At 36.8% G+C, this 11,990-nt stretch overlaps 2 protein-coding genes across 2 annotated transcripts; both read right to left on the bottom strand.

Moving 5' to 3' along the window:
• LOC136712961 (chemerin-like receptor 1) lies at window positions 1-4,029 on the bottom strand. The gene is made up of 2 exons (XM_066689807.1): window positions 3,966-4,029; window positions 1-2,952 (listed from the first exon to the last, which is right to left on the bottom strand). Exon 2 carries the CDS (start codon window positions 2,937-2,939, stop codon window positions 1,878-1,880), a length of 1,062 nt encoding a protein of 353 aa, XP_066545904.1. The 5' UTR covers window positions 2,940-2,952; window positions 3,966-4,029; the 3' UTR covers window positions 1-1,877.
• Window positions 4,030-6,194: 2,165 nt separating this feature from the next.
• On the bottom strand, window positions 6,195-10,182 carry LOC136712886 (chemerin-like receptor 1). Its single transcript, XM_066689703.1, has 2 exons — window positions 10,022-10,182; window positions 6,195-8,846 (listed from the first exon to the last, which is right to left on the bottom strand). The coding sequence occupies exon 2, from the start codon at window positions 8,831-8,833 to the stop codon at window positions 7,781-7,783; it is 1,053 nt and encodes a 350-aa protein (XP_066545800.1). The 5' UTR covers window positions 8,834-8,846; window positions 10,022-10,182; the 3' UTR covers window positions 6,195-7,780.
• Window positions 10,183-11,990: the final 1,808 nt, after the last annotated feature.

The following is an 11,990-nucleotide window of genomic DNA, read 5'->3' as shown; positions in this document are numbered from 1 at the left end:
TTCCTGTTTTCTTCTTATCTGGTAACACATTTTTATTATATGTAAACACAAACACAAAAATATCGCACATTTATGAAGATGCTTAAGGACTTTGGTTTTGCGAACTTGAATATTGGAACACTAAGTTGTGTGCAGAGGGACAAAATAGCCAAAACCGATCTTGAAACAACAAATGCAGGATTGAACGTCTTGCTTTTCTTATGTATACAAATTCGAAACAGGATATATCTGTCTTAACAATGAAGACATCCACAGGTATATTAATTTATAAATGGTGTCTGCTTCTAAATAATCCTGAAGTGTGTGTTTTATAGCATGGTGCTCTCTCTCCGCAGGTCTTTGATTGATTGGGCCTTCATGACACGATGCACTGTAACGTCAATGCCACGCTTTAAAAATTTCAATAAGCATTTTTTTCCTTTCCCTATTAAAATATTAGCTGTTCCATTGGCTGAATGATTGAGCTTGACCTTTCTTTGCTAGAATAGATGAGATGAGAAATACATTTTGGCAAAATGTGTATTGTAACATTTTAAACTACAAATTTGATTACAAGAGTTTGTCACCCTGGGAATTGCTCCGAAGTGTTAAACTCGATGTTAACAACATCAACAGATCAGTTGTTAACCATATTTTTACTGCAGTGCCTCTTCCATGTCTGCTTTCAGTATTATGTTCTGAAATCTCCAGATATGAAGGCTATAAAGGTGGTGCTCTCAGTCGGACAGGCCCTTTTGACTTTTATTATTGTCACATTTTGCAGACTCACCATCACTTAAAAAACAGAAATGGAAGCTTACACATGTTGAAGATATACATTATGCTGAAATAAAATATATCAAGATATTAATGAGTCACTGTGTTTGCCACCCACTGCCGAAAGTGCCCACAATGGGCACTTGAGTATCAGAACTGGACCACGGAGCAATGGAAGAAGGTGGCCTGGTCTGATGAGTCACGAGTTCAAGGTGATGACTTGGCCTCCAAATTCCCTCGACGGGTCAGGGCTGTTTTGGGGCCTACACAATATTAGGCAGGTGGTCAAAATGTTATGTCATAATGTCAATAACATTATGACCACCTGCCTAATATTGTGTAGGTGTAAGCAGAGAGAGTATTTGTATGAAATTGAATCTATTGATAAAGTCGTGCAAAGTAAAATGAATGTATTTTTGAGAGAAATATCTTTATACTAGCATAAAAACAAAGTCCTTAAATTACTCTACAGCATATATTATATAAAAGCTCTTAAAGTCTTAAAATTTACTTAATCACACTGCATAAAGTAAGCTGTAAATATTGTCTGGCATTGTGGTTAGAAATACGACGTCATCTTCCTGCACACTTCAGTAACACCATTAAATAATACACCTTCACTGCACCATAGAGTTCCAGGAAGCAGAAGACAATCAAATATATAAAAAACACTGACCAGCTTAATACAAATCATGATAAAAGTGCTAAAGTTAATAGTATACAAACTTATATTCAGAGTAATGTTGAATGGTAGACATTTGTACAATAATTAGACTGTAATAGACACACTCCTCTATTGTGTGTAATGTTATGCTATGAATTAAGTATTAATATACATTGTTTATTGTACTGTATAATGCTTATTCAGACTGAGTTCTCAAAAAGGCAGCTTCTACAGTTTTTCCAGTATTATTAGCACATACAAAAAACTTTAATCATGTATCAAAATGGCAATGCAATATTACTATTATGCATTTACTGCCACAGTTTGTATCAGAAATATGTTTACACTTCAGGGTGATGTATACAATCATATTTGAATCTGCTCAGCTCTGTTTCTTCGAAGGGTCTGGGTTAGCAATATGTAGCAGAACAACTGCAGTGTTTTGTACTTAAGTTTCTCACACGACAGTTGATCCTTTATTATACACCGAGCTGCTCTTCGATAGCCGCCTGCTTGTGGTGCGCCCATCCTCGCTCAGAGTGTTCTCGATTTTGGAGAGGACAGACATCTTAAACTTCTGCTTGAAGTCGTTGCCCATGAACACGTACAGGATGGGATTGAGGAAACTGTTGGCGAAGGCAAGAGTAACAACAACACTAACTGCTTTTTTAAAAATCTCGGTGTCGTGTCGATGGTGGTTTATCTCGAGTATTATGACAATGTGGTAGGGTAACCAGCAGACAAAGAAAGTGGCGATGATGGCAGACATGATTTTGAATGGTTTGTTAGATCTTGCCATCCGATTGTTCTTCAGTTTCCTGATGATGATAGTGTAGCAGAAGACAATCACCACAAAGGGAATCACAAATCCAAAGATGAATCTGCTGAAAGCAACACTTTCATGATTTGCATTTTCATAGTTGTTGTAGCACAAAGTTTTCCCTCGACTAGCTGTAATGTCCCTGAATATCAATGGCGGTATACTTAAAAGACAAGCGGCGACCCAGGCAAGGAAGGCTATCACAGAAGCCATCCGTGGTGTGCGGTAGTTCTGGGACCACACTGGGAACACAACAGTCACACAGCGGTCAATACTGATGATGACCAGGAGGAAGATGCTGCTGAACATGTTGAGGAACAGTATGAATGCGTTAAACTTGCACATTAACAATCCAAAGTACCAGTGCGAATCGCAGACAACATGCACAATGTAAAAGGGAAGGAAAACACAGAACAAGAAGTCAGAGATGGCCAAGCTGAGGAACCAGGTGGTGTTCACAGTTCTCTTCATCTTGAAGCCAGTTATCCAGATCACCAAGCCATTTCCACAGAACCCCAGGAGAAAAATAATGGAATAAAGCACGGCGATCACATTTCTAAATGCAGAGCTGGCCGTTTCAGTACCGGCAGCGGCGCCAGTGGAAAGGGAAGTTGCGTTGGTCTTCACTGGACCAGTTTCAGTAACGTTATTGAAATAGTCATAGTCATAGTCATAGGAATAGTCATCTACTGGGTCCATAATCAATCAATACCTGAGAAAATAAACAAGAACATAGATTCACATCACATCACTGACCTCAAAATACTAAACAGTATATAGTACACACATTTGTGATTTTATATGAAATAGATGTATTATTATTATGATTATTCTATTTCTTAGTAAAAGTATGCATGTCTATATAAAACAACCTGAAATTCATAAGTACAAAAACCTTACATTAAAGAACAGCAATTGCTCGTATGTTCAGCTGTGTTTAAAGAGGTGAGCAGCAGAGTCAGGCAGGAGATTTGACTGAAGGGGTTTGTGCATTAATTTTATAATGCATATATTCAGTTATACTGTCACTGTAACAGAGAAGGATTCTATAAACATCACACGATTCTTCACAATTACCAAGACTGATCATTTCTCATTCAGAGTCTCATAATGACAAATACATATAACTCAAACTGTTTTTGAAAGCTAAAACAACGTTGGCAGAACACAATTGTTTTACTAGATCAATATTATAAATACACCTTTCTTCGAGATTAGATTTGAAAAAAAAAAAAGTGATATGAGGCAGAACTATATACAACATGGGCAGCAATTTCTTGTATCAAACATAAGGACCTCGTATGTCATTATGGTAACTGAATATATATTATATTGTTGTATGGACTTGGCGGATTAAAAAACAACTTTGCATTTAAATAGATGATAAAGCATAAATGTTCATGGTACAATAATGTGTTTTGAAGATGTTCGAATAATTCTGCCAAGAAAAAGTTTTAATACGAGCATGTCTGATGATTATAAAGGAATACATCTCTTAAAATAACTGTTAAACTAAATACACGTAACTAACAGTTTACTCAGAAATTGGATGATAATCTTAAGACTTTGCCACAGTTAACAATATTATATCATCTAGTGAAAATTAACTCACAGAAGAGTGCTGTTGGTACAAATTTGATATGTTTCAATATTTGTAGATATACATATTCTTGTATGTGCATTTTATATTTAAAAGCGTGAACAATGATAAGAAAACAAACTCACCCCAAATATATGGTTGAACAATGAGTTATACAGTCCTCTGTTTTGTGTGGGGGACAACTCACAGCCTAGCTGAAGTACATATTTCACATCCTTTTTTGACAGCACTGTCAGAAATACGCATTAGGACTTGTAGCTAATTTTAATCTATAATCTTCACCCAATGATTCAAATGGTCCACCATACTTGCAATTTTCTGAAAATTTGTGTTGGACTCCCTCCAGTGTTTGCAGAAGTCATAGTTGTTCAATTACATCTAAACAGGATTTATCTGTTAGAGAAAGGTGTAGGGGTAATGCTCTCATTTGTGTTTTACAAAATTAGCAGGTGATTTTAAAGTGCATGCATTTTGTTATTGAATAAAGTCAAGGAGCACCAATGTGTTTGTCAAAATGCTGTTATACTGGTTATGTGAGCATATTTCTTAGGCAGCAAAGTGTGTACAGGAATTTCATATATAAACAGAAGACATGGAAACAGAATTGAGGACTACTGCTAATGAACATCTACTTATGGACTTTGGATTACTCTCTGAATCATTTCTCTACTGCTATCTTCACTGTCCAACTTCCTGCTTTTATGCAAGAAATCAGTCAATCAGGGGCATCCAGCTGGTCAGGTGGTTCCAAAGAATGATTCATCCACTTAGGGCTTCTGGGAGGTGTAGTGTTAGCCTTCCGGCCAAGTAGTGTTGTAATCAGCACTATATCACAATATATACAGCTCTGGAAGAAATTAAGAGACCACTGCAAAATGATCAGTTCCTCTGGTTTTACTATTTATACTGTAGGTATGTGTTTGGGTAAAATGAACATTTTTGTTTTATTCTATAAACTACTGACAACATTTCTCCCAAATTCCAAATAAAAATATGAATGGAATGGAATGGCTGCCATACATGTAGAGATGCTGATTTAAGAAACATTTGCTGTGGTCTCTTATTTTTTTCCAGAGCTGTGTATACACTCACCTAAAAGATTATTAGGAACACCATACTATTACTGTGTTTGACCCCCTTCCGCCTTCAGAACTGCCTTAATTCTACGTGGCATTGATTCAACAAGGTGCTGAAAGCATTCTTTAGAAATGTTGGCCCATATTGATAGGATAGCATCTTGCAGTTGATGGAGATTTGTGGGATGCACATCCAGGGCACGAAGCTCCCGTTCCACCACATCCCAAAGATGCTCCATTGGGTTGAGATCTGGTGACTGTGGGGGCCAGTTTAGTACAGTGAACTCATTGTCATGTTCAAGAAACCAATTTGAAATGATTCGACCTTTGTGACATGGTGCATTATCATGCTGGAAGTAGCCATCAGAGGATGGGTACATGGTGGTCATAAAGGGATGGACATGGTCAGAAACAATGCTCAGGTAGGCCGTGGCATTTAAATGATGCCCAGTTGGCACTAAGGGGCCTAAAGTGTGCCAAGAAAATATCCCCCACACCATTACACCACCACCACCAGCCTGCACAGTGGTAACAAGGCATGATGGATCCATGTTCTCATTCTGTTTACGCCAAATTCTGACTCTACCATCTGAATGTCTCAACAGAAATCGAGACTCATCAGACCAGGCAACATTTTTCCAGTCTTCAACTGTCCAATTTTGGTGAGCTTGTGCAAATTGTAGCCTCTTTTCCCTATTTGTAGTGGAGATGAGTGGTACCCGGTGGGGTCTTCTGCTGTTGTAGCCCATCCGCCTCAAGGTTGTACGTGTTGTGGCTTCACAAATGCTTTGCTGCATACCTCGGTTGTAACGAGTGCTTATTTCAGTCAAAGTTGCTCTTCTATCAGCTTGAATCAGTCGGCCCATTCTCCTCTGACCTCTAGCATCAACAAGGCATTTTCGACCCCCACAGGACTGCCGCATACTGGATGTTTTTCCCTTTTCACACCATTCTTTGTAAACCCTAGAAATGGTTGTGCGTGAAAATCCCAGTAACTGAGCAGATTGTGAAATACTCAGACCGGCCCTTCTGGCACCAACAACCATGCCACGCTCAAAATTGCTTAAATCACCTTTCTTTCCCATTCAGACATTCAGTTTGGAGTTCAGGAGATTGTCTTGACCAGGACCACACCCCTAAATGCATTGAAGCAACTGCCATGTGATTGGTTGGTTAGATAATTGCATTAATGAGAAATTGAACAGGTGTTCCGAATAATCCTTTAGGTGAATGTATATGTATGATATATATTATTAGCTATTCCACTGTCTTGAATGATTAAAATTTAACACATTTATTTGGCATTACAACAGAGTTGAAATTGCACATAAACAAATCAATTAATATCCCACTTAAGCCATTATTAAGTGAGATTGTTTTTAATGGTTTGATAGTGTTAACATACAAATGCATGCTGTAACTCATCGGTGGCACTGCAGGCAAACTAAACTTGTTACTATCAGTTAAAGCCCAAGAAGGCCGATCAAAGAGGTGATCGCATGCCAAGGGAAACTGCTCTTTCTGGAATTGCACAAGTGGACAAAAAAAATGAAGCTTGCAGTTATGCAATTTTGTATTGCATGAATCAGGGAACCAGTCATTCACATTAAAAACAATACAGTGACGTGGATGACATTCACATGATTTCAGTATGAGTTGATCGCAGTGTTTTTAGGAAGTGAAAGTAAAATAACTTTGCCCATTTGACATCTTGGAAGGATTACCTTTTGTCTTTGAATCAAATCTATACCTCATCTATAGAGCAGGCTATTGTAATGCATAGCAACAGTATTACTCTGCAGAAAATGTATGAGTAAAACTGTGTCATCCGTCATAACAACATCAGTGCTATGGTATTTTATTAGAAAACGTTTCTCGAGAATGGCAGCAGAAATGTGCTTTTATAATCTAAAACACTTACATATTATCCATTACAATTGTAAGGTAAGATGTCAAAACATATGTCTATAACATTAGAAAATGTTTGATTATATTTTCACTCAGGTTACCCAATAAGTAAAGCCTATATCAATTTCTGTTTGTGCAAATAGTACTACATACTAGTGTAAGCAGAGAGTATTTGTATGAAATTGAATCCATTGATTAGCTCTTGCTCAGTAAAATGAATGTAATATTCAGATAAATATTAATACATTAGCATAAATAAAAATACATTAAATTACTCTACAGCATATATTATATAGAAGCTCTCAGATATTTTACTTTTACATTTCTATTTTACAAGTCGTACAATTTACTTAATCACACTGCATAAAGTAAACTGTAAATACTGTCTAGCACTGTGGTTAGAAATACGACGTCATCTTCCTGCACACTTCAGTAACACCATTAAATAATACACCTTCACTGCACCATAGAGTTCCAGGAAGACAATCAAATATATAAAAAACACTGACCAGCTTGATACAAATCATGATAAAAGTGCTAAAGTTAATAGTATATAAACTTGTATTCAGAGTAATGTTGAATGGTAGACATTTGCACAATAATTAGACAATAATAGAAAAACACTCCTCTATTGTGTGTAATGTTATGCTATGGATTAAGTATTAATATACATTGTTTATTGTACTGTATAATGTTTATACAGACTGAGTTCTCAAAAAGGCAGCTTCTACAGTTTTTCCAGTATTATTAGCACATACAAAAAACCTTAATCATGTATCAAAATGGCAATGCAATATAACTATTATGCATTTACTGCCACAGTTTGTATCAGAAATATGTTTACACTTCAGGGTGATGTATACAATCATATTTGAATCTGCTCAGCTCTGTTTCTTCGAAGGGTCTGGGTTAGCAATATGTAGCAGAACAACTGCAGTGTTTTGTACTTAAGTTTCTCACACGACAGTTGATCCTTTATCATACACCGAGCTGCTCTTCGATAGCCGCCTACTTGTGGTGCGCCCATCCTCGCTCAGAGCGTTCTCGATTTTGGAGAGGACAGACATCTTAAACTTCTGCTTGAAGTCGTTGCCCATGAACACGTACAGGATGGGATTGAGGAAACTGTTGGCGAAGGCGAGAGTAACAATGGCACTAAATGCTTTTTTGAAAATCTCTGTGTCGTGTCGATGGTGGTTTATCTCGAGCATTATGACAATGTGGTAGGGTAACCAGCAGACAAAGAAAGTGGCGATGATGGCAGACATGATTTTGAATGGTTTGTTAGATCTTGCCATCCGATTGTTCTTCAGTTTCCTGATGATGATAGTGTAGCAGAAGACAATCACCACGAAGGGAATCACAAATCCAAAGACGAATCTGCTGAAAGCAACACTTTCATGATCTGTGTTTTCATAGTTGTTGTAGCACAAAGTTTTCCCCCGACTAGTTTTAATGTCCCTGAATATCAATGACGGTATACTTAAAAGACAAGCGGTGACCCAGGCAAGGAAGGCTATCACAGAAGCCATCCGTGGTGTGCGGTAGTTCTGGGACCATACTGGGAACACAACAGTCACACAGCGGTCAATACTGATGATGACCAGGAGGAAGATGCTGCTGAACATGTTGAGGAACAGTATGAAGGCGTTAAACTTGCACATTAACAATCCGAAGTACCAGTGCGAATCGCAGGCAACATGCACAATGTTAAAGGGAAGGAAAACACAGAACAAGAAGTCAGAGATGGCCAAGCTGAGGAACCAGGTGGTGTTGACAGTTCTCTTCATCTTGAAGCCAGTTATCCAGATCACCAAGCCATTTCCACAGAACCCCAGGAGAAAAATAATGGAATAAAGCACGGCGATCACATTTCTAAATGCAGAGCTGTGCAGAGTTACAGTACAGGCAGCAGAGCCAGTGGGAAGGGAAGTTGTGTTGGTCTTCACTGGACCAGCATCAGTATCATTATTGAAATAGTCATAGTCATAGTCATCTACTGGGTCCATAATCAATCAATACCTGAGAAAATAAACAAGAACATAGATTCACATCACATCACTGACCTCAAAATACTAAACAGTATTATTATTATTATTATTATTATTATTATTATTATTATTATTATTATTATTATTATTATTATTAATAATAATAATATTATTATTATTATTTTAATTATTGGCAGACGCCCTTATCCAGGGCGATTTACAACATAAGTGCAAACAAAGTGCAATAATACAGTGAAGGAGTATATAGTACTCACGTTTGTGATTTTGTATGTAATAGATGTATTATTATTATGATTATTATATTTCTTAGTAAAAGTATGCATGTCTATAGAAAACAACCTGAAATTCAAAGTACAGAAAGCTCACTTCAAAGAACAGCAATTGTTCGTATGTTCAGCTGTGTTTAAAGAGGTGAGCAGCAGAGTCAGGCAGGAGATTTGACTGAAGGGGTTTGTGCATTAATTTTATAATGCATATATTCAGTTATACTGTCACTGTAACAGAGAAGGATTCTATAAACATCACACGATTCTTCACAATTACCAAGACTGATCATTTCTCGTTCAGAGTCTCATAATGACAAATACATAGAACTCAAACTGTTTTTGAAAGCTAGAACCCAAATTGTTCTACTAGATCAATATTATAAATACACCTTTCTTGGAGATTATATCTGAAGTTAAAAAAAAAATTATGTGAGGCAGAATTATATTTGACAAAGACACCTTGGGCAGCAATTTCTTATATCAAGCATAAGGATCTTGTATGTCATTAGGTTAATTTAATATATATTGCACTGGTGTATGGACTTGGTTGGAAAAAAAATAAAAATTAGATTATAGATTATAAAGCATAAATGTTAAACTTCATTGTATGATAGTGTGTTTTGGAAAATTTCCAAAAATCTTTGCCAAGAAAAAGGTAAAATAATATGAGCATGTTTTATTACTTACATCTCTTAAAATAACTGCTAAACTGAATACATGTAACTAACAGTTTAAGAAATTGCACCATAATCTTACAACTTTGCCACAGTTAACAAAATTGTATTATCTATTGACAATTAACTCACAGAAAACTGCTGTTGATACAAATGAGATCTGTTTCATTATTTGTAGACATACATATACATCTATGTGCATATTCTATTTAAAAGTGTGAACAATGAAAAGCAAACAAACTCACCACAAACAAATGGTTGAATAATGGAGTACAGAATACAGTCCTCCGCTTTGTGTGGGGGACAACTCACAGACCAGCTGGAATATATATTTCCCCATAAATCCACTTCCTTTTTTGAAACCACTGTCAGAAATACGCATTAGGACTCGTACCTAATTTTAATATGTAATCTTCACCCAATGTTTCACTTGTCCATGATGCGTACAATTGCATGAGAATTTGTGTGTTGGACTCCCTCCAGTGTTTGCAGAAGTCATAGCTCTCTAGTTACATCTGAACGTGATTCATCTTTCAGAGAAAGGTCTTGGACTAATGCTCTCATTTGTGTTTTACAAAGTTTGCCGGTGATTGTAACATTAGTGCATTTTGTTACTGAATAAAGTCAAGGAGCACCAATGTGTTTGTCAAAGATGCGGTTCTGCTGGTTATGTGAGCACACAGAAATTCCAGATTGTGCAAAAATGTCATAGCCAAGACTGCTGTGCTTATTATTGAAAAACATTATATTTTTTAGTGTATTAATTAAACAAAGAGCATCCATAATAAAATACATCAAATAAAAAAAAATATATATATAAAAAGGTAACATTCACATTCAATATGGAAGATTTTTCAATCCGTCTGTTATTAATAAATACTCCTTACACTAAAGCATCATGGGAAGCAGGAGGCCCGGGTCACAAGGCAGGGGATACCGGGATGGGAGGCCAGTCCACACAGGGCAGGCTACACACAACTACAGGATCATTTAGAGTAGCAAAAGACATGATTAATCAAACTAGAGAAGAAGAGCAGCTGGGTGTGGAAGGACACAGAGGGAGAGACAAGAGACAAGGGCAGTTTTGAGTGGTGTGCACGGACTCGAGTGCAGAGTATGGAAAAGGAAATGAACACGAGAGGAGCGAAGCTGGAAGAATCTAAAGCAAACAGCAGACGTTGAAATCAGTTGAATGGTTGAAGCCAGAAAGCCAGGTTGAAGAGAGTTATACAATTGTATACATCCTATATTGTTCCCAGTGTGGTGTGTTTTGAGGTTGGCAGGGAAGAGCATTAACAAGAACAAGAAGAGCAAACCACCATGCAGTGTGATGAGCATGGCGTAGAGCTGCTAGTAGAATAACTGTTCTGGGATTGTCAGAGCAAAGCACCACTATGTCTTGTGATCATTTTAGAACAAGTAGTATAAATCAAACAAAACATAGAATAAAATTAGCAAAGAAGGATATAATATGTTCTATATGAAATAGTTAACATTGTTTGTTAACAATGCAAAACCACAAGATATTCAATTCATAATGATTTAAATTACTCTATTTGATTTTCTGTTCGTCAATGGCATATCCAGGTTGACTTATTTCCTTTCTGTGTCCTTTAAGAACCCTATGAGATCCCATATAGCACATTTGCATCATATGCATTGTATCCTCCCCCAAGCCATGTGATGTTATCATGTGATTGAAGTGAAAAGCACAGTTTTTGCATCCCTTGCCTTGCCACATTTGGTGTGGACACCTATTGGTAAAGTGAGGCATTTTCCATCACATGGTAAGAAAACTTGTCCTGATCTCTCCAACTCATTTCTTATGAAAGTTTGGCTTCAAATTGTGCAATTTCAGGTATGGAGATATACAAAAACAAGTACAGGTGTCTTGAGTAGGGTCTGTAGAAGTCTTGTGTTTAGAAATCATTTTCAAAATTAAACATTTTAAGATATTTTGGGAGCATTTTGTGGTTGTTGCATATTACATCAGCGTGTCATAAGGTTGTGAACTCTGAACCTGATGGCTGCAGTAATTTCAGTTGGTTTCTATGAAAGTATTTATTGTCAGGTGCTAAATAGCTGTTGATGGGTGATATATAGTTATAAGATTTAAAGTTAGTGATACATTTATATTGTAATAATTATTGTTCTGTGTTTTTATAGGGTTTAACATCATGCACTGTTACATCAGTTTTCACTGAATTAGTGGAA

This window comes from Amia ocellicauda, chromosome 17 (assembly GCF_036373705.1).
Source record: "Amia ocellicauda isolate fAmiCal2 chromosome 17, fAmiCal2.hap1, whole genome shotgun sequence".
NCBI lineage: Eukaryota > Metazoa > Chordata > Actinopteri > Amiiformes > Amiidae > Amia > Amia ocellicauda.
This window is presented reverse-complemented; position numbering and strand designations above follow the sequence as displayed.

Coding starts and splice junctions, on each gene's coding strand:
- LOC136712961 (XM_066689807.1), bottom strand. CDS start 2,939: ATGGACCCAGTAGATGACTATTCCTATGACTATGACTATGACTATTTC.
- LOC136712886 (XM_066689703.1), bottom strand. CDS start 8,833: ATGGACCCAGTAGATGACTATGACTATGACTATTTCAATAATGATACT.